The following is a 21,885-nucleotide window of genomic DNA, read 5'->3' as shown; positions in this document are numbered from 1 at the left end:
CCATAATGTCAAGTTCCATACCTTCTATTTATGAAATCTTTTGTGATGCAGCTCAAATGACGTGTGGCGTGGACGAGTTCCGCTGCAAGGATTCTGGTCGCTGCATCCCGGCGCGCTGGAAGTGCGATGGCGAGGACGACTGTGGCGATGCTTCGGATGAACCCAAAGAAGAGTGTGGTAAGCAGATAGGTCTTACAAAAAAGCAAAGAAAAGTCAGAAAGCAAAAGCTTGTGCTGATGATGTTGCTTCGGTGCCCAGATGAACGGACATGCGAGCCGTATCAGTTCCGCTGTAAGAACAACCGCTGCGTGCCCGGACGCTGGCAGTGCGACTACGATAACGACTGCGGGGACAACTCTGATGAAGACAAGTGTGGTAGGTTCCTATCCACCATGTTATTGTGAATTTGTGACCATACCATTACACAATCCAGAGACACCTCTCATGTTACTAGATAAGGTAACCTCTCAATATGGTGCAGTGCAGACTACAACCACAAAACATTTCTCAGAAATACTGCGTATTAGATGCAACGGCAAAAAAAAAAAACGCAGATGAATACATAACACCAAGTCATAGCAAACCTATCACACAATGCAAATATCACCCTGCAACTAAACAAAAAACACGGCTAACATATGCGATACGTTAGCACTGGATTGTATTTACTTTGCGAATATATAACATGACAGTTGACAAAAAAAACGTATCTTGTTTTGCTGCCATTTTCTTTCTTTTTCTGAGCGGCAATCCAGTCCCTAGTTAATTTCCAACATCCCCTCTTTTACAGAATATAATGGTAAATTTAAGTTAAAGTTAAAGTACCAATGATTTTCACACACACACTAGGTGTGGTGAAATGTGTCCTCTGCATTTGACCCATCTCCTTGTTCACCCCCTGGGAGGTGAGGGGAGCAGTGGGCAGCAGCGGTGCCGCGCCCGGGAATAATTTTTGGAGATTGAACCCCCAATTCCCACTCTTGATGCTGAGTGCCAAGCAGCGCCATTTTTATAGTCTTTGGTATGACTCGGCCGGGGTTTGAACTCACAACCTACCGATCTCAAGGCGGACACTCTAACCACTAGGCCACTGAGTAGGTGGCCTAGTTTGTGGTCCCCCGTATGAACTGTGCTCGAAATGTAGAGATCCTAACATACATGTAATATCCTCACAGATCATTCTACTGTGACTTATGGGCAATTGGTTGCTAAGTTCTACTTGATGGATGTTTTTAACCAATCTTGCAAAAAAAGTTGTCAATCTCCTTAGGGTGTGCACCACATTTGGTGGAGATTGGGCTTAACACTCTTAAGTACAGTCGGGTGTTTTGTAGAGCACAGAGAAATCTCAAGTCAGTCGGATTTATGGGATCAAACTTTCGGGGTTAATAACGTATTTTGCGTATTGGGCCTGAATACCATTATCACAAGTGTCAATATTTACCTAATAAGGTGACAAAAACATCAACAAATGTAGATAAAATACATCATGCTCACAAGTGATTATTCATAGGCAAAATCCAGTAAAAGAGGCTGTTTCCTCAACTTCCTAACAGTAATTTTTTTCAAAGCACAAATTATAACAAGAACACCATTGGCTGGCTTGTGTTACCATCAGTGGTTTAACAGAACACATGTATGTTAAAACGGTCTATATTTTTCACAATGACTAAGTTTCTGTATTACATTTTTTTACTGGCCCAGGATAAAATAAATGGGGTTTACGGCGGTCACTCACCCTGTCTCGTCAACACGTACGTGCAGTGTGCACACATACAAAAGCAGTCCAAGAGGAGCAACAATTTGCAGTCATGTTGTTATAATGATATAATATACATTCAATGACAGCTAACACTTATCATCCAAATCTCTATTATTAGCTAACAACACCCAAAGCTAATGCACGTGCGTGTGTTATGTACGTACGTACGTATGTAGGTACGTCATTTTGTCCTACAAGCCGGAAGAGGGCGGGATATACTGTGTAGAATACACTGGAAAGTTAGTGCCCTCTAGACATCTGCGTAAATGTTGCAAACAGCCCATTTAAAGGTTGTAAACCAGTTTTCTGCTTGTTAGAACTTTTCTGGAAGTAGTGAATAAACCCTTTCCTGTGACCAGCTAGCTAGCTACGGTATCAAGCTTTTCTGAAAATTGATTTTAAAGTATATTCATCTTCCTCCGTCAGCCAGTGCAGATTTGAAAAATGCTAGCGTTATTGTAGTTATTGTACGCCGGCTAGCTGATTGTTTACGGAAACAGCTCCATTGCTAATATCCTGCAGTTTAAGAGACTTCTGAGATGCGTGTTTTCCTATTTTCAGGAAATTTCCCTAATCTTATATGACGATAATAGACTTCATTGAACCTATACAATAATTTGAGTTGTAAATGTAGGTCAGAGCTTCTGATAGTGTTTAGGCCAGCAAAGATGGCCTTGATGGTGCTGGCCACCTATCACTGCTAAAAAGTGTCCTGTGTGTGTATAAATCTGAACAAGCGGTTATAAATATGTCACATTTCACTGTATTTTGTTGTTAAAACTTACTCAACGACATGCATGGTTGCGATTTCGTTTGAATCACTTCTGTGGACATCTGCACATCTCATATCACCTCATGTCTATTTTGTATTTTCACACTGACCTGTCGCCGTGAGTCAGAGGTAGGTGTCTTCACAGTCTCAGCTACCCGGTCCTTCATGCGCCCAGCTTGTACTTTCTGCCCACTTTCAATCCTTTTAGATCCCCCAAATCTCCCACTTTGTACCATAGTATACAATATGCTTTTCCATCCCCACCTCTGCTTCCCCTTGAGTCGTTCTTGTCAAACTTTATCAACCTCTTTTTGTTTATGTCTGCCTGTCTCGCAACAGGAGCCGCCTTTATCTTTATCTTTGGGGTGTTTTTTTTTTGCTGTGCTTTCTCCTTTTTCTTTTTGCTTCTCCTTTTGTCTCCTCCCCTTGAACACTCATCTCTCATCCTTTTAAAGTGATAACTCTCTTCTCTCAGTTCCTCGCCAGTGTTCTGAGAGCGAGTTTGCCTGCACAAATGGCCGCTGCATTGCCGGGCGCTGGAAATGTGACGGTGACCACGACTGTGCTGATGGCTCAGATGAGGTATCGTCACTCAGCACTTCTTGTTAAAGGGGAACATTATCACAATTTCAGAAGGGTTAAAACCATTAAAAATCAGTTCCCAGTGGCTTATTTTATTTTTCGAAGTGTTTTTAAAATTTTTACCCATCACGCAATACCCCTAAAAAAAGCTTCAAAGTGCCTGATTGTAACCATCTTTATATACACTCGTCCATTTTCCTGTGACGTCACACAGTGATGCCAATACAAACAAACATGGCGCATAGAACAGCAAGGTATAGCGACATTAGCTCGGATTCAGACTCGGATTTCAGCGGCTTAAGCGATTCAACAGATTACGCATGTATTGAAACGGATGGTTGTAGTGTGGAGACAGGTAGCGAAAACGAAATTGAAGAAGAAACTGAAGCTATTGAGCCATATCGGTTTGAACCGTATGCAAGCGAAACCGACGAAAACAACACGACAGCCAGCAACACGGGAGAAAGCGAGGACGAATTCGGCGATCGCCTTCTAACCAACGATTGGTATGTGTGTGTTTGGCATTAAAGGAAACTAACAACTATGAACTAGGTTTATAGCATATGAAATACATTTGGCAACAACATGCACTTTGAGAGTGCAGACAGCCCAGTTTTTATCAATTAATATATTCTGTAGACATACCCTCATCCGCTCTCTTTTCCTGAAAGCTGATCTGTCCAGTCCAGTTGGAAATGCATCTGCTTTGAGTGTCGCAGGATATCCACACATTCTTGCCATCTCTGTCGTAGCATAGCTTTCGTCGGTAAACTGTGCGGAACAAACGTCCAATTTCTTGCCACTTTCGCATCTTTGGGCCACTGGTGCAACTTGAATCCGTCCCTGTTCGTGTTGTTATACCCTCCAACGAGGCATGATGTCTCCAAGGTACGGAAAACAGTCGAAAAAACGGAAAATAACAGAGCTGATTTGACTCGGTGTTTGTAATGTGTTTGAGAAAATGGCGGATTGCTTCCCGGTGTGACGTCATCGCTCCGAGAGCGAATAATAGAAAGGCGTTTAATTCGCCAAAATTCACCCATTTAGAGTTCGGAAATCGGTCAAAAAAAATATATGGTCTTTTTTCTGCAACATCAAGGTATATATTGACGCTTACATAGGTCTGGTGATAATGTTCCCCTTTAAAAATTGCATGTTTTTGGCAACACTAATTGAAACAAAATGTTTGGTTTTGATCCAGAATGGCTGTGACGTGAAGTGTGACAGTGATCAGTTCCAGTGCAAAAACGGCCACTGCATCCCTATTCGCTGGCGATGCGACGCTGACCCTGATTGTATGGATGGAAGCGATGAGGAGAAATGCGATATTGGTGGTGAGGTGGTGATTTCTTTATTCTGAATGTATCAGCAAGCAAAGTAATACTGTAATCCTCGTCACATTCAAGTTGGTAGGCACTGCCCCCTGGAAGAGTTCCAATGCAACAACACTCTGTGTAAACCTCTGGGCTGGAAGTGTGACGGCGAGGACGACTGTGGAGACAATTCTGACGAGAAGCCAGAGGAATGTGGTAAGAGTTTGCACTCCACTGACAGCATTCCTCAGAACTGCATGCAGTTATTTCTCCCCTGTGAAGCTTCTCTCCTTTTCTACCTCAGTTAAATTCCAGTGTCCTCCCATGAGGCAATTCCGCTGTCATAATGACCGGGTGTGTCTGCCGATATCAAAACGCTGCGACGGGGTCGACAACTGTGGGGACAACAGTGATGAAGTCAACTGCCGTGAGTTTTAAAGTTGGAAGTCTGTTTATTTGCAACCTTTTGTCCATTTTTTATGTATTAAGATTTTTTTTTAATGAGAGGATGGATATTTCAGAAAAAAATAGTTTCAAACTAAGTTATTGTATGTTACAATGTGAAGCAACTTAATAGTCCATTTACACAATACCAACTTGCGTACCAATCCCCCTGAAAAAGCATGAATAATGTCCATAAAATGGCTCTGTATACTACATGTCTTTTACAGTTATTAACCACATTTTAAATTAAATTTTACACATTAAAAACAATTACAGGCATTCACTGTAAGTTATTGTACTTACAGTGAAAATGTGCTCTTACACAACATCATGTCTTGTCAAAGCATCTTTTTGCTGGAAAATGATTGGCAACACTAAATTGGTCCTAGTGTGTGGATGTGAGTGTGAATGTTGTCTGTCTATCTGTGTTGGCCCTGCGATGAGGTGGCGACTTGTCCAGCGTGTACCCCGCCTTCCGCCCGATTGTAGCTGACATAGGCTCCAGCGCCCCCCGCGACCCCAAAGGGAATAAGCGGTAGAAAATGGATGGATGGATGGAACGTTAAGTAAATTTACTTATGAGAAAGCGCCCTCTGCTGGGTTAGTAGCTGCACTACTCTTTCCCCCTTGCAGATAGCGCCATGAACCACTTTCTATTTTAAGGTACGGTATTTTTTTTTTTAAATTACAATTTAAAGCAGTGAAAAGAAATCTGCGAATAGCCGAGGATTTATGGTAATAGCCCTATTTTTTGTGTGTTCAGAAATGCAAGTGAATATAATTTGAATTTCACATCCTAAACATAAACAATGTATTTATGATTACAGTATTACAGCTTTTTGTATACATCGATCCATTTTCTACCGCTTATTCTCTTTGGGGTCGCGGGGGGCGCTGGAGCCTATCTCAGCTACAATCAGGCGGAAGGCGGGGTACACCCTGGACAAGTCGCCACCTCATCGCAGGGCCAACACAGATAGACAGACAACATTCACACTCACATTCACACACTAGGGCCAATTTAGTGTTGCCAATCAACCTATCCCCAGGTGCATGTCTTTGGAAGTGGGAGGAAGCTGGAGTACCCGGAGGGAACCCACGCAGTCACGGGGAGGACATGCAAACTCCACACAGAAAGATCCCGAGCCCGGGATTGAACCCAAGACTACTCAGGACCTTCGTATTGTGTTGTTTTAAATGTATTTGTATACAAATACATTTGAAAATTACTAAATACAATAATTAATAAAATACTAAAATTCATGTCCAATTTGAACACAATTTTTTTGTGTCAATATATGCTTGGCGTTAATTGCTAATCGTATATTTAATAATTGTTTTTACTTTAAAAATAATAATAATGGGGGTATGAAAAAGTGGAAAGGAAAACTTTGCACATTTTGACAACATTTCCCTTTATTTATGTAATTTGTATTGCACTACACAGCAGCAACACAAACAATGTTGTACCAGCCGGAAGGTGAAACTACACAGTCAGCATTAATATCAGCGATTAGTTCTTTAAAACCCAGAGTACGACAAGCAATATTCTCACACCAACACAACAGCTGGGTAGCAATATTCTAAACCACGTGCAGAGGTAGATTAAGCTGCTGGATTAATTTTGCAGCCATCTTGCCATCATTGCTGCCATCTAGATCAGATCCAGTCAGCAATTTGAATTCACACCAACAAATCAGATAATCCCATGAGATCAGGTCTTTTCTTTCCATGTTGTGAGGATCCTATTTTGTAGATAGATTTACTGTGTAAACATCTTGTGAGATGAGTAAATGACTGAAATAACTTCTCTTTTGATACTGCAGAGGTGTCTCCGTCCACACCCGTTTGCCAAAAAGATGAGTTCCAGTGCTCGAGTGGCCACTGCATCAGCTCTGTGCTGCGGTGCAATTTATTCAATGACTGCGAGGACTACGGCTCTGATGAAATCGACTGCAATAAGAAAGGTGAGTCGTGAGTGCTCGATTTCACAACGGCGACCGCCCAGCATGGTCCTAATTGTGCCAACCATCTCCTGGCTTGTAGACACGGCGCTGAACGACTGCCGCAGCAACAGGACAGTGTGCGGCGACGGCGATGAAGCTCACTGCGTGGTTAACGGGACCAGCTCTTTCTGCTCCTGCAAACCGGGTTTCAAATCCTACGGGCGTAACGTATGCGAAGGTGAGTTCCTTTGTAAGCCGTGCTCTAGCGTGACGCCACAGGGACGATGCGCTCGACTTCTCTTTGTGTGACTCTGACAGATAAGAATGAGTGCGGAGAGTTTGGCGTGTGTTCGCACATCTGCAACAACACCAAGGGGTCATACAAGTGCAGCTGCCACAAGCACTTTACCAGAATCAATGACACCTGCAAGGCTGACAGTGAGTATGCGTGCACATTTAGGAGGCTAAATACCGGTACAGTCATCCCTCGCCACATCGCATTTTGAAGTTTGTGGCTTGGAAAGGTAACAATGCGGGTGTTGTTTAGGAAGTTGTAAAAAGTATTCTATGCAATAGCTATGAATATATTCTATGTACAATTGTTAGTTTATCGCAGAAATGAATTTACCATGGGCAGACCCGGAACCAATTAACAGCGAATAACGGGAGTTCACTGTACTCCCAACCAACAAAAGTGCATTTATACTTCCATACTAACAAATAATGTATAATATAATGTCATGTTTTACAATATATATAAAGATTTGTGTTTGCCATTAATAATCTCGTCTGAACAATAACAAAAAGACTACATGGACAACTCCAACTCAGTTTATATCAATATATTCAATAGTGATGTGTTTATATTCTAGATAATGTCCAAAATGTATATGAAATTGTAAAAAAATAAGTTGATATGTCTAAAGGGGAAAGAAAAATGTCCGATATCTCCTATCGCAGTAAAGCCAATTCCGAACTGCTATGTAGCTTTGGCATTTATTGAAAAAGTAAACTAAAAACAACAAATAGGCAAAAACTATGAAACAAAAATGTTCTTTTGACATTATTATCTTCAAATCAATCAATCAATCAAAGTTTATTTATATAGCCCTTAATCACAAGTGTCTCAAAGGGCTGCACAAGCCACCAAGACATCCTCGGCTCAGATCCCTCTGGGAAAACTTTTGGCTACATTACAAACCTAAATAGTACGGTTGTTTTAGAAATATGGCCGTAAATCTGTCAAAAGCAACACCAAATTAACAATTATCTCTATGGGATTTTGAATGGACGCAACTGTGATGCTGCTAAAACCATTGCAAAGGACATGTTGACTCACCGCTGAATAGAGGTTTAATAGAAACAAAGTATAATTTTATTCATGAGGTAATTCAGTCCATTAAAGTAGACATAGCTAACACCTGCAGAGCACGACGCGCCACGTTGATGATCAGCTTTTGAAGTGACCGGTCGCCATGATCATGTGCCTCCCCCAGTGATTGTGGCCCTAAACAACCGCATAGAGTGTTTATGCCAGGGGCTGGCCCTCTATTTATGGTATATGCAGTTCTAGCCCAAGTAATGTTTGTCCTTTACATTCCCAGCTCAGAGACAGGTGCTCTACATCGCTGATGACAATGAGATCCGTGGGCTGGACCCCTCCGTGCCAAACTGGCGCTATGAGCAGGTCTTCCTGGGCGATGCCAACGTGCGCATAGATGCCATGGACGTGCACATCAAGACAAACCGCATTTACTGGACTAACAGGCACACAGGGCGCATATCTTCGTACGAATTGCCTTCATCTTCGTCGCCGTCACCTAACAACAACCGTAACCGCCGACAGACTGAATCGCGGGTCACCAACGTGGAGGTTTGTAAAGACGCACAATAATCAAACCAAGGTCGCACATGTTTGAAGGGTTTTTTCAGTGGACTTGTCTGCACTCCGTTCAGATCTCTGATCTGACCATGCCCCGAGGTATTGCCGTGGACTGGGTGACAGGGAATCTGTACTGGACCGATTCCGGTAGAGATGTCATTGAGGTGGCTCAGCTTAGCGGAGGACACCGCAAAACTCTCATTTCTGGCATGATCGATGAGCCTTACGCTATAGTGGTCGACCCCCCGAGAGGGTAAGACGGGAACGGAGACTGACTGGCATCACAAAACTTTTGAGCTGAGTAATAAGCCAATGAATTCATCATTCCTTAGGAAAATGTACTGGGCCGACTGGGGGAACCACCCCAAGATAGAGACTGCTGCCATGGACGGAACTATGAGAGAGACGCTGGTGGAAGACAACATTCAGTGGCCGACTGGTAAAGCATACATCCATAAAAATGTATGTGTCTAATTCATAACAGATACTTTTTTAAACTATGCCCTACTTTTGACAGGTCTTGCAGTGGACTACTTCAACGAGCGCTTATACTGGGCTGATGCTAAACTGTCCTTGATTGGCAGTGTGAGGCTGAATGGCAGTGATGCAGTTGTTGCTGTACATGGCATCAAGAACAGTTGAGTAGCACTTTGGATTAGAGATCATAGGATCAGATAGGGGTCGGTATTTGCCTCTTTTAAGTGATCTGCTGATGAGCTACTGAGCCCAGCTGGTAGCTTTGTCCCAGTGTTTACACGTGAAAGATTCCTTCAAAAGGGACGCATGCTCAGGGAGACACAAATACATTTCCATATTCATTGTTACACACATGCAGGGGGTGCGGGAATTCTTGCCAGAACACCAGCGCAAATTTAAAACCATGTTGCAATGAATCCACAGTGCGAAGGCGCTTTTAAGGTATTATCGCCACCACCACGGTGGAAAATACATTTTCCAAGTGTCATTATCCCTAGTGGACTAGAGGAAAATGAATGGTTAAGCTTGCTACACACACACACAAACACACACACACACACACCACAGGACGACACAAGAAGCAAACCCGCTAAAGCTTCAAAGTAAAGTCGGGGTTAAGTATTCAATATGTTACTTTTTTCCAAACAACTTTGATATACAGTATCTGGTGTATGCAGTTGATGTTTCATGAGAGAAGAGTGCGTGAGTGTGTGCCTTTAAAAGGCGGTGCCTGTTGCCAAGTGAAGCGTGACATCAGCAAGTGCGCATTCATAGGCTGTTTTAGCTCAGCATTGGAAATCTGCAGACTGTAGAGAGATCGTTGCAGGCAGCGCCTGGAGAATGTTTTGTCACTGATAGTTACTAAAGTGATTGATCATGCATCAATAGCTGTGTCCGCAAACATGGTATTGCAGGATTATGGTTGTTGATGATTGTCTCTTTATTTAATGTTCCTTCTTCCCCTGAAGTAGTAGTATGGTGTGTGTGCTTGTGAAGAACTACCTCCTGAAGAGAATTTGCTGGGATTCTAAAGCAGTCTTGTCCGCATCAAATGTAGTGTGCAAACGTTACATCAAATGTATCAATAACAGTGTTGTAAGGTACATAAAAGTAATTAATTAGATTACTTCTAGAGAGAAAAACTAACGCCGTTACTATGTAAAGCCATTTTTCCGAACACTGAATATCAGTATATAAATGATACTAAAGTAATTTGATCGATATTCATCTTTTTCTTGTTCTTATTATTACAAAATCCTTTCTTTAAAATCGTTTTTATTCTTGTTTACAAACTCAGGGAGTAAGTCATTTGATACAGGAAGGTTTTGAGGGCAAAACCTGAATGATTTAAATGGGGGACAATAATTGTATATATATTATATTTTGTATTCTATATCAGTTCTATAAATTGTAAGTAGCGTTCAAAATCACAAATTAATATCATCTGATTTACAACAATACAGGCAATTTCTAAATTTAATAAGATAAGCTGCGTTTACTTTAGTTACCTGATATAAAACATTTTCAATTTTATAAACTAATGTCAAAGTATGGTGTGGCGAGGTTGGGAGAGTGGCCGTGCCAGCAACCTGAGGGTTCCTGGTTCAATCCCCATCTTCGACCAACCTAGTAACGTCCGTTGTGTCCTTGAGCAAGACACTTCACCCTTGATCATGATGGGTCGTGGTTAGGGCCTTGCATGGCAGCTCCCGCCATCAGTGTGTGAATGTGTGTGTGAATAGGTGAATGTAGAAATAGTGTCAAAGCGCTTTGAGTACCTTGAAGGCAGAAAAGCGCTATACAAGTATAACCCATTTACCATTAATTGCATCGGGGCTCGAAATCAGATCAATCTGAGACGATGAACTCAGATTGGAGGGAAACATGTTGATCAGGACATCCCTATTTTATAGACATTTATATACATATATCTGCACTTACTTATTACTGCACAATGTTTTTATGAACTTTGACAAACTATGAACTTTACTGTTGCACATCTTTAACCATACATTCCTTATTAGGGACTTAGAATATTACGCTTTCTACCCATTTGTTACATGCTTTTTATCCCACACAGATCTCCATAAACCCTTCAGCATTGACATATTTGAAGACTACATCTACGGCATCACCTACATCAACAACCACGTCTTCCGTGTCAATAAGTTTGGCAAAGGCCATGTGGAGAACCTGACGACCAGAATGAACCACGCCACTGATTTGGTTTTGTACCACCGCAACAGGCAACCTGAGAGTGAGTTTAACTTGAAAACACCAGGATAAAGAAAAAGAAAAGAAGAAATTTGGTCTTCATTGGTTGTTCTCTCTTTGTTTTGCTAGTGGCCAATCCGTGCGATAGAAAGAAATGCGAATGGCTGTGCCTGTTGAGCCCCAGTGGACCTGTGTGCACCTGCCCCAACGGATACTCACTGGACAATGGCACGTGCGTGAGGCAGCCCACTCCCACGCTGTCCCCCATCTGTGAGTGAGCATTACAGACACAGGTGCACGCATTCACAACTCTCAACTTAATGCAACGTAATTGTCTGCAGCGCCTCCCAGTGGCCCCTGCCTGGTCCAATGTTTGAACGGCGGCAGCTGTTTCCTCAATGCTTACAAGCAGGCCAAATGTCGCTGCCAGCCCAACTATGGAGGAGATCGTTGTGAGATTGACCAATGCAGAGACTACTGCAAAAACGGAGGAACGTGCACACCTTCTCCTACAGGTGGGGATGCGACCGCTGATGATTACTCGAAACCGCAAGTTGATAACACATTTTACAGCGTCACTCTAAAGTCTGAACACATATTAGGCAAAAATTTTAATTTTCAAAAAATGTTTATTGGAATATAAACTGATAACTAGTTCTGTCAACGTTAACGATTAACGCATACGATTAATCACTAAAAAAGTGTCGCATTAAAGGGGAACTGCACTTTTTTTCGGAATTTTGTCTATCGTTCACAATCCTTATGTAAGACAAGCAGACATATGTTTTTCTTTTTTTATGCATTCTAACTAGTAAATAAATGCGAGCTAAAGTCTGCTTATAATGGAGCCCATGGGAGCTGCTCTATTCTGCCGATAAATTGCTTAAAAAAAAACATCCAAACACCTCCATTAAGGTTTTCTATACATTCTGTAAGTATATATGTACTGTAGTAACAGGCACAATCATAATAACATGTACTATTTACATATCTTGATCATTTTAAGCATCCGTCTAAAACGCATCACGTTTGTTTTTTCCCTCAACAACATCACTGATTACAACATAACTATAGACATCATGAAAGCCAACAAACATAATAAAACATCACTTACGTACAATGTCTGCTCTCACTAGGATGACAGCTGTTGAGATGTTGATATATTACTGTTTAGATGAAGAATGACTCATAATCCTCGCAAAGGGCTAAAAAAATGGTGGGTGCAAACCAGCATCTTTCTTGTGAAAATTGATTATCTTCATAATTTTACTATGCAGGTGAGAGACATGATTTATAATTTAGAATTAACTTTCTTTAGAACCTACTCAGTGGCCTAGTGGTTAGAGTGTCCGCCCTGAGATCGGTAGGTCGTGAGTTCAAACCCCGGCCGAGTCATACCAAAGACTACAAAAATGGGACCCATTACCTCCCTGATTGGCACTCAGCATCAAGGGTTGGAATTGTGGGCAGCCACCGCTGCTGCCCACTGCTCCCCTCACCTCCCAGGGGGTGATCAAGGGTGATGGGTCAAATGCAGAGAATAATTTCGCCACATCATTGGTACTTTAACTTGAACTTGAACTTTAGCCAAGAAGCAAGAAAGCAGCTCACCAGCTGATGACGTCAATACAGCAGCATAAGAAAGTCTCTGATCAATTCGCCGCTAAATGTAGGTTCTTAACATTAGCGCTTATAATAACAATATCGCTAATATTTTGTTAATGTTCAGGTCCCGAAATGTAAATGAAGTAATGTGGGCGCTTTTTGGATGGTTATTTATTGGGTTTTATATTCGGAATAGACACAATAACGTCATGGCTCCCATTGGCGCCATTGTAAATGGGCTTTTATTTACCAGTTACTATGCATTAAACAAAGAAAAATGTGTTCTTGTCACTCATAATAATTGTGAATTATAGGCAATAATCCAAATAAAGTGCAGTTTCCCTTTAACCATGTGAAACCTAGATTATATTCTCGCAATTTGAGTTATGTTGATGGATTTGTAAGTACAATATTTATTGGTGTTCATCCATCCGCACCTTATTTGTGATAGTATTGCAATATTGTTCAAAATGTGTACTCCATACTATACTGTTACCAGGTTTTGAGCACAAAATGACATGCTTTTAAGTCAAAACAATTAAAAAATGTTCGACATTATGTCAATAAAATTGCATTTGAGTCAAAACATCTGGGTTGTTTTTTAAAGTTGGTTTAATTAATGCAAGCAAATAATATACTGTGATTATTTTTGATTAATCAATTCAAAAGTGTGATTAATCTGATTTTAAAAAATGAATAATTTGACAGCAAATAAACACAAAGGTTGATGTGGTTTGCAAGATTCACTTGAAATCGGTGCAATAACTCTACATTATCTTTGTGTTCAGACTTCAAGCACACTCGGTATACAACAACTTAATCTTTAAACTTCAATAAAAACTGGGAGTGCATGAGGAAGTGCTCATGCAAACGTAGTTCTCTTTGAGCACATTGGTGAAGAGGTATGTTGCGCAACACAGCAACAGAACTAACGTTGTAATATAAGCGTAGTCTGAGACACTGTGTGCATCAGTAGCGCAGATTCGAGATGTGATGTTTGCAAATGAATCCAGTCTTCTGAATGGCTCTTTTAGGTGAACAATGAGAACCAATTCCCACTTGCAAGTCTCTCTTTTGGGAGCTGTCTTTTATGCAAATGCAGATGCAGCATCGGCAACTGCTCACAAATGTAGCAGCATTTCAATTCACTTTTTTGATGTGGAAAAAAATACATATATATTTATTTACATATATAATTGATATTTACTTCAATAAAATTTTGTGTTTTTATTATTTGGATGTACTTTTCTGTTTAACTAGTCAGAGTAGTACAAGCGTACACACAACAGTACATTTTTTATTTTTTATTTACATTTTTGTTATGTTCTAATTTTTATCCTAGTTGTATTTTTATTTGTATATACATATGTACATTTTATTTTTTAATATTTGTGTATTTATTTATTTATTGTTAAAATGCTAAATGTTTTTAAGGGGAGGGAAAATTCAAAATACTGTAGCCATGTCACTGTTAAAGCATGGGGATATGACACCACCTTTTGGAATGTTTACAATAAAATTATTCTGATCTACATATTATCTTACAACCAATACCAGTAAAAAAGGAACTATATTAACAAGGTAGTCATTTGAACAGCTCTTTGAAAGGAACGGCTCTTCATGATCCGGCTCTTTTCAAATACAAATTAATCTCATCTCTATTGCAAATGAGTTCATTGTAAATATCGGTATGGCAAGCATAACACGCATGAATTTTACACCGACAGCTTCCATCAATATTTTAAAACGCATGCAGAGGTCGGTAAGGCTGCTGAATGCTGACCTGTCAAGATACTTGAAATGGTTAAATTGATTTAAAAACTACAAAAATAGTAGTACTCCTCAATCTGTAAATATTGAAATAAGGATAATACTGATATGCAAAAATGCAGCAAAGTGAATCTGCTAAGCATCTTTAGAATCGTTCCTCTTATCTAGAGCCTTATACTGCTAGACTTCCCAACTCATTTCTTTCAATAGCGTTGGAGAAAACTGCAATTATACGACTATCATAGTAGGGAAAATGTGTGATGGATGATCTCTTGTTTAACCATAACAGGCTCTCCGACCTGCCGATGCCTGCCAGGATTTACAGGGCCGAACTGCAACCTGCACACATGTAGGAATTACTGTATGAACGCAGGCAACTGCACTGTCAGTGCTGGGAATCAGCCAACTTGCAGCTGCCCTCGCGACTTCCTGGGCGACCAGTGCCAGTATAGTGAGTGTCCTTGACTGTCTAATATCTTCAAAAAAGATATTGTTTGATAACCTGAATACTTACTTAGCACATGTCTGTGTGTGTCTTGTAGGAAGCTGTGAGAGCCACTGCCTGAACAGAGGCACGTGTCTACAGACGTCCAGTGGCTCTAAACTGTGCCGCTGTCTGCCCCAATTCACCGGCAGCACATGCGAGATTGACAAGTGTCACTATTGTCGCGACGGAGAATGTATCCCGAAGGACAGGTTTACATCCACAGGGGAATTCACCTGCCGGTAAACGCTCATACACACACACACACACACACACACACACACACACACACACACACACGCAAACACACACAAGCTGCCACACCTTCCCTGTCGTTGAGACCTTCGCTACATTACTAAAGACTGAACAAGATATACTGTAGTGTACGAAATATTATAAGAATTAATTGAATAGAGGTGTCAAACTTTTTCCACTGGCGGCCACAGACTGAAAAATCAAAGGATGCGGGGACCATTTTGATAATTTTCACTTTCAAAACCAGTACAATTTATAGATTTTCTTTCAAGGGGACCTAAGGCTCTGTTTACCCTGGATACCAAATCAGATTTTTTTCCCTTTAAAGGGGAACATTATCACAATTTCAGAAGGGTTAAAACCATTAAAAATCAGTTCCCAGTGGCTTATTTTATTTTTCGAAGTTTTTTTCAAAATTTTACCCATCACGCAATATCCCTAAAAAAAGCTTCAAAGTGCCTGATTTTAACCATCGTTATATACACCCGTCCATTTTCCTGTGACTTCACATAGTGATGCCAACACAAACAAACATGGCGCATAGAACAGCAAGCTATAGCGACATTAGCTCGGATTCAGACTCGGATTTCAGCGGCTTAAGCGATTCAACAGATTACGCATGTATTGAAACGGATGGTTGTAGTGTGGAGGCAGGTAGCGAAAACGAAATTGAAGAAGAAACTGAAGCTATTGAGCCATATCGGTTTGAACCGTATGCCAGCGAAACCGACGAAAACGACACGACAGCCAGCGACACGGGAGAAAGCGAGGACGAATTCGGCGATCGCCTTCTAACCAACGATTGGTATGTGTTTGTTTGGCATTAAAGGAAACTAACAACTATGAACTAGGTTTACAGCATATGAAATACATTTGGCAACAATATGCACTTTGAGAGTGCAGACAGCCCAATTTTCATCAATTAATATATTCTGTAGACATACCCTCATCCGCTCTCTTTTCCTGAAAGCTGATCTGTCCAGTTTTGGAGTTGATGTCAGCAGGCCAGGGAAGCTAGGGTCGATATTCTTCTCTTGATCATTTTCGGTGGCATAAGGGACGGTGTGAGCCAAGACATCCAGGGGGTTTAGCTCGCTCGTCTGCGGGAACAAACTGCCGCCATTGCTTGCCGTGCTACGGAGGTCCTTTGTCCCTGAATTGCTCACACACTCCGGCAGATTCAATGGGGGTCTGGCGGCAGATTTCTTTGACTTTATCGTTGGAAATGCATCTGCTTTGAGTTTTGCAGGATATCCACACATTCTTGCCATCTCTGTCGTAGCATAGCTTTCGTCTGTAAAGTGTGCGGAACAAACGTCCAATTTCTTGCCACTTTCGCATCTTTGGGCCACTGGTGCAACTTGAATCCGTCCCTGTTCGTGTTGTTACACCCTCCGACAACACACCGACGAGGCATGATGTCTCCAAGGTACGGAAAACAGTCGAAAAAAACGGAAAATAACAGAGCTGATTTGACTCGGTGTTTGAGAAAAAGGCGGATTGCTTCCCGATGTGACGTCACAACGTGACGTCATCGCTCCGAGAGCGAATAATAGAAAGGCGTTTAATTCACCAAAATTCACCCATTTAGAGTTCGGAAATCGGTTAAAAAAATATATGGTCTTTTTTCTGCAACATCAAGGTATATATTGACGCTTACATAGGTCTGGTGATAATGTTCCCCTTTAAGTGGCACAGATCAGACATTTTTCTTGCCCGTCTAAACGCTCGAAAGTGCCACATCAGGAGGCAGTACAAATCTGATTGGAATTTCAAATGTGACTGCGGTCTGTACAGCAATGTGACCTCTTTGCGACTTTTACGTTGTCTTTGGTCAAGATATGTCATTCAAGTGCACAGAAAAAGATGTGGCCTGCCAGCAGAAGTGGATACGTCATCACAACATCCGGTTTTGGCAGCGCTGTTTCGTTGATCAAAGTCTTTTTCAGCAGCCGAATATTTGGTGCATCACTAGTCATCCATCCATCCATTTTCTACAAACAAAACACTAAACACCCCTGATTTGCAGTATGCGTATGTACTAAAATATGCGGTATATTGTGTGCAGTAGAAAAAAAATTGCAGAGGTCAAGGAAAATTGCATTTTTTGACAGATTATTTTTCTGTCATGCTGTATACCAAGGAGCCCAAAATGTGCCAAAAGTATCTCGTTAATTAACATTACAGCAGCAACCATGGAAAGTCAACCCTTATTTTGTGGAAAATAATATTTTCAAATGCAAATGTTGATCATGCTGTTTAGGTCAAAATATAAACCTGCTTTTTAACATTCATGTGGGCAGACATGCTTATGATTTCATGCTTTGTGAAGATGTCTCTAATTAAGTAGTCAGACGGCATAATTCATTACTGACATTTTCCTATTCCCAATAGATGTGCAAATGGAAGAGTCCAGCCCAGTTGCTACACATGTGATACAAATGAATACTGTGCAAATGGCCATTGCTCCATTAATCCTCATACCCACCTTCCAGAGTGCAGGTGAGCAAACTCTGCGGCAAAGACTCACTCTGTATTTCTGCTTACATGCATGTACAATATTATAGAAATTACACTTTCATATAACTCAGGGTAGTCAGTGTACATCTTGGAAAGCACTGTACGTTGGATTCTTGGGTTCACGTTGCAGAACAAGTTTCCCGAGGGAGGGAGGGTTAGGAATCATGATCTGCTTCAATGTCACGTGTACATGTTGGAATTAATCTTAATTAAGTGGATAGTAAATCTATCTGAAAAAGGTTTACTGTACTTTTGTGAAATAATGGACATACCTGCTGTGTATGCGTAGATGCTCTCCTGGATGGGCAGGGCATCGCTGTGAGTCAGTCACCAGCAGTGATAGTGGCACCGGTTCAGGGGGACGTAAGTAACTTAACCACATCATTAACTCCAACCTGCTCCGTCGCCATGTACATTCATGTATTGTGTATGCTTGAAGGTACAGCCTCCATCGTGATCCCTGTGCTCATCCTGCTCCTGCTGGTTCTGCTGGCAGTGGGAGCCTTGATCTGGTACAAGAGGAGAATGAGAGGGTAAGTTTAAGGTCAACACTTTAAAGACATTAAGAAAGCCTTTTCTTTCGTGCATCGTTCTTTTTTCCACTTCTTTCTTTACTTCCTTCCTTCCTTCCACCAGCACTGTAATTTCATCTCCTCTGCTCCTCAGGTCTAGCCGGCCCAGTAAAACCGGCTCCAAGCGCTTGCGGTAACAGTTGCCGGGGGCTGTACTTTTACCACCCTGTCGAACTCTTAGTTGATGTGCAGTGTTTGTTTTCTGTGATGAGTGTTGCGTCCCGACAGTGTCCTCGCCTCTTTAGGAACTGATGGACAGATCTGCAATGAAAAGATCTGTTTGTAGTCTTGTCTATCATGCTTTGTCCTATTGCATCGCACTGTAGGGATGGGCATTTAAAACATTTGCATGACAGATGACCAGGAAAAGGATAATTTGTTGTTTCATTAAAATCTAATTTGAACAGTTTATTATTATTTATCATGCTAGATTAGCCTATTGGCACACAAAAAAATTCTAATTTACAGCTCCCACGATTGTAACTGACTGATAGATAGTTGGCAGGGATCCAGACTGTATTTTAAGATATGTAGCAAATGATTTTGCTTGTTTCGAAAGTAAAGCAAACAAGTAAAGATAATGACAGATTTTTGCCACTTTTAGTATTCGTAAACATGCTCTCGACCCACATATTATTAGAATGAATATCATTCAAAAATTCATCCTTTAAAGTAAGGGTTTCAAACGATTAAAATGTATAATCTGATTGATCACAGGGATGCTGTGGAATAATTTTGATGAATCACTTTTTTTACTTATATTATTTATGTTTAATTTTGCATCAGTAAAGAGACTCAAGATAATGATTATGTTTGCATTTGACGTGTTTATAAAACACTTTTAACGTCAATATTGTGTTAACAACAAACTGTCTGTTTTTCTAAACCAGTGCCTCTCAAATAGTTTGGGTGGGCTCTGTGGGGGGAGCGCGGTGAACTGTCAGAGCTTTCAGTATTAGTGTCTTTTTTCATTCTTGAACAAAACACAAGCCTCCAGCTAGGTGGCAGCACTGCTCTAATAAATCAACAGACTCAAAGAGGAAATATGACCAACTATTAGGGTTGCACAATTACTAGAAATCGAATCCACATCAAGGTTTTAATTAGTGCGATAAAAGTTGTTTTTTTCTCCGCCGTCACTGGCATTGGAGTGACAGACCTGTTCGCCAATCAGAATTGTAGAACATCGCATTTGTTCGTCTTTTGATTTAAACAGGGAAAAAGGCGTGTCACTCTGTGCATCGCTCTTAGCACCTGAGCGTGTTTATTTAACAGAAGAATCAACTGAAAACAGTGAGCCCTTTTTTCAGCCATTCACATTCTTTGTGTCGGTGGGCGTAGAGCGGGGCGTTAGCTTTACACACACAAAAGAAGCACGTACAGACAGCATCCCTACTCACGACTCGCCAGTGAGAAGTGCCGCGTAACAAAAATTAGGAGGAAAAAATATGATTACAAAGCCAAATGTCCCGTTGTGGTACTATTTCAGCATCAAATAAGATTGGCAATATGAGCCCATCAACACGGACGAATGAGCGAGAATGCCGTGATCATGTGATGGTTACAAACAAAAAAACAATCTGACTTTTTTTTCAAACTAGGAAAAAAAAAAAGCATTTTAAGATGTTCAATATTAAGTAAAATTTTGGCTTACAGAAATGAGTCCATTTTATTTTTTGGTTTATTTATTTAGGATAGTTATTTATCTTCCAACTACAGTACTATGGTAAACAATTAAAAAATAATGAGAAATAAAAGTTGATATCCTTTTAAATGGTCACTTGCATTATTATTATTACGGTATATTATGATCACATTACATTATAAAACTGTATAGTTTTTATAGATTATTTCTTCAGTTTAAGAGTGTGATGTATACAAAATCTTTAAGTCTGTCTGCATAAAGCCAAATATTTTTTTAAGTAAATGATTGCATTATTGTAATAATCTGTGGCACCTTGAGACAAGAAAATGTTTATTGATAGTCTAAATTTAAAATGTCGTCTTTCACTTGTTTTTTTCTCTGCATTTCTATGTATAAAGAACTGCAAATCACATCCCAATCGCAATTTTGGAGAGAAAAATTGCAATTAGGTTTTTTTCCCCCTTAAAATCGTGCAGCCCATCTAAGTATATTTCAGTATTTGATAAGGCGTTTTAAATGTGAATAGAATAGAATATAAACCCTTTATCGTCATTGTCAATCATCATGGTACACAACAAGATTCAGTGCCATTCGTCAGTGTAACACAAATAGAAATACATAGTTTAAAAAGTCATAAAAAATGTCTTACAATCACATTCAAAAAAATTGCACGCTACCATATCGCATAGATTATTTCAAGAGTTTAGTATTTCACATGCAAGAACAGAAACATTTGGCAGTGCCCCATTCCAAAACAGCACATAGTTACTGCTTTTGTGTTATTAGTGTACTATTTTAAACTAGAAGTGCTTTTGGGTCATTCTATGCTGCAAATGGGTTAATTGCAAAACAGTTTTTAATCAGATTAATATTGATGATCAATTAATCTGCATTACCATTTTAATTTTGACAACCCTACTTTAAACCTGTTGGTTTGATGCTCATCCCTCCTGCAACAGTGCGGTGGTGTGTATTGCAGTGTGGTCAGTGGAACATCATTCTTCCACTTCTCGCCAGAATGTCAATTTACGATAGTCCATAGCAATGTGTCCAGTTGTCGTGGTTCATTTTGTGCGTCGAGTTCTAAGTTGAATGCTGGGTTTGTGTCTGTGCCGTGCTGTGGCTTTTGACGCCATGATCCGCCTTTCCCTTCATTCTGTGGCTTTTACAGATGTTATATCTGGACCTTTATATGTCATGCAGAGCCAAGGGCTTCCAGCACCAAAGGATGACCAACGGGGCCATGAATGTCGAGATCGGAAACCCCGCCTACAAGATCTACGAAGGCGAGCCTGACGACGACGCCGGGGAGCTGCTCGATGCAGACTTCACTCTTGATCCAGACAAGGTAGAGACTATCATCACACGTCAACAGCTTCCTTTCTACGCACTAGGGGTTTAACGGTAGCCCATAATCACAGGTCGGCACGTTCTTCGGTTGTAAGGTCCACCCATTCTGGGTACCGCCAAGTAAATTTACTTTATATAGCACCAATTTACAACAGACGTTTACACATGGAGCAGGTCTAGAACAACTATTAAAGAGACCCAGATGAATCCTACATGAGCAAGCACTTGGCGGCGGAGGCAAGGAAAAACCTCGAACAGAACCCAGGCTTGGTGGTTCAGCCATCTGTCTTGA

At 40.8% G+C, this 21,885-nt stretch overlaps 1 protein-coding gene across 2 annotated transcripts in view; it reads left to right on the top strand.

The window, feature by feature from the left end:
- Positions 1 to 21,885, top strand: part of LOC133570887 (low-density lipoprotein receptor-related protein 1-like) — a 281,878-nt gene that overhangs the window by 255,285 nt on the left and 4,708 nt on the right. The window contains exons 67-89 of one of the 2 annotated variants that reach the window (XM_061923678.1): positions 52 to 177; positions 259 to 375; positions 3,010 to 3,116; positions 4,318 to 4,450; positions 4,523 to 4,645; positions 4,734 to 4,856; positions 6,700 to 6,840; positions 6,920 to 7,057; positions 7,138 to 7,257; positions 8,424 to 8,692; positions 8,776 to 8,954; positions 9,034 to 9,140; positions 9,219 to 9,338; positions 11,259 to 11,435; positions 11,522 to 11,662; positions 11,734 to 11,907; positions 15,057 to 15,218; positions 15,310 to 15,493; positions 17,901 to 18,008; positions 18,316 to 18,389; positions 18,466 to 18,559; positions 18,693 to 18,731; positions 21,447 to 21,591. In XM_061923678.1, the coding sequence (XP_061779662.1) occupies positions 52 to 177; positions 259 to 375; positions 3,010 to 3,116; positions 4,318 to 4,450; positions 4,523 to 4,645; positions 4,734 to 4,856; positions 6,700 to 6,840; positions 6,920 to 7,057; positions 7,138 to 7,257; positions 8,424 to 8,692; positions 8,776 to 8,954; positions 9,034 to 9,140; positions 9,219 to 9,338; positions 11,259 to 11,435; positions 11,522 to 11,662; positions 11,734 to 11,907; positions 15,057 to 15,218; positions 15,310 to 15,493; positions 17,901 to 18,008; positions 18,316 to 18,389; positions 18,466 to 18,559; positions 18,693 to 18,731; positions 21,447 to 21,591 (3,101 nt within the window). The remainder of the gene's footprint in view (positions 1 to 51; positions 178 to 258; positions 376 to 3,009; positions 3,117 to 4,317; positions 4,451 to 4,522; positions 4,646 to 4,733; positions 4,857 to 6,699; positions 6,841 to 6,919; positions 7,058 to 7,137; positions 7,258 to 8,423; positions 8,693 to 8,775; positions 8,955 to 9,033; positions 9,141 to 9,218; positions 9,339 to 11,258; positions 11,436 to 11,521; positions 11,663 to 11,733; positions 11,908 to 15,056; positions 15,219 to 15,309; positions 15,494 to 17,900; positions 18,009 to 18,315; positions 18,390 to 18,465; positions 18,560 to 18,692; positions 18,732 to 21,446; positions 21,592 to 21,885) is intronic. The other variant, XM_061923679.1, reaches the window with a different exon arrangement.

Source organism: Nerophis lumbriciformis, linkage group LG28 (genome assembly GCF_033978685.3).
Source record: "Nerophis lumbriciformis linkage group LG28, RoL_Nlum_v2.1, whole genome shotgun sequence".
NCBI lineage: Eukaryota > Metazoa > Chordata > Actinopteri > Syngnathiformes > Syngnathidae > Nerophis > Nerophis lumbriciformis.
This window is presented reverse-complemented; position numbering and strand designations above follow the sequence as displayed.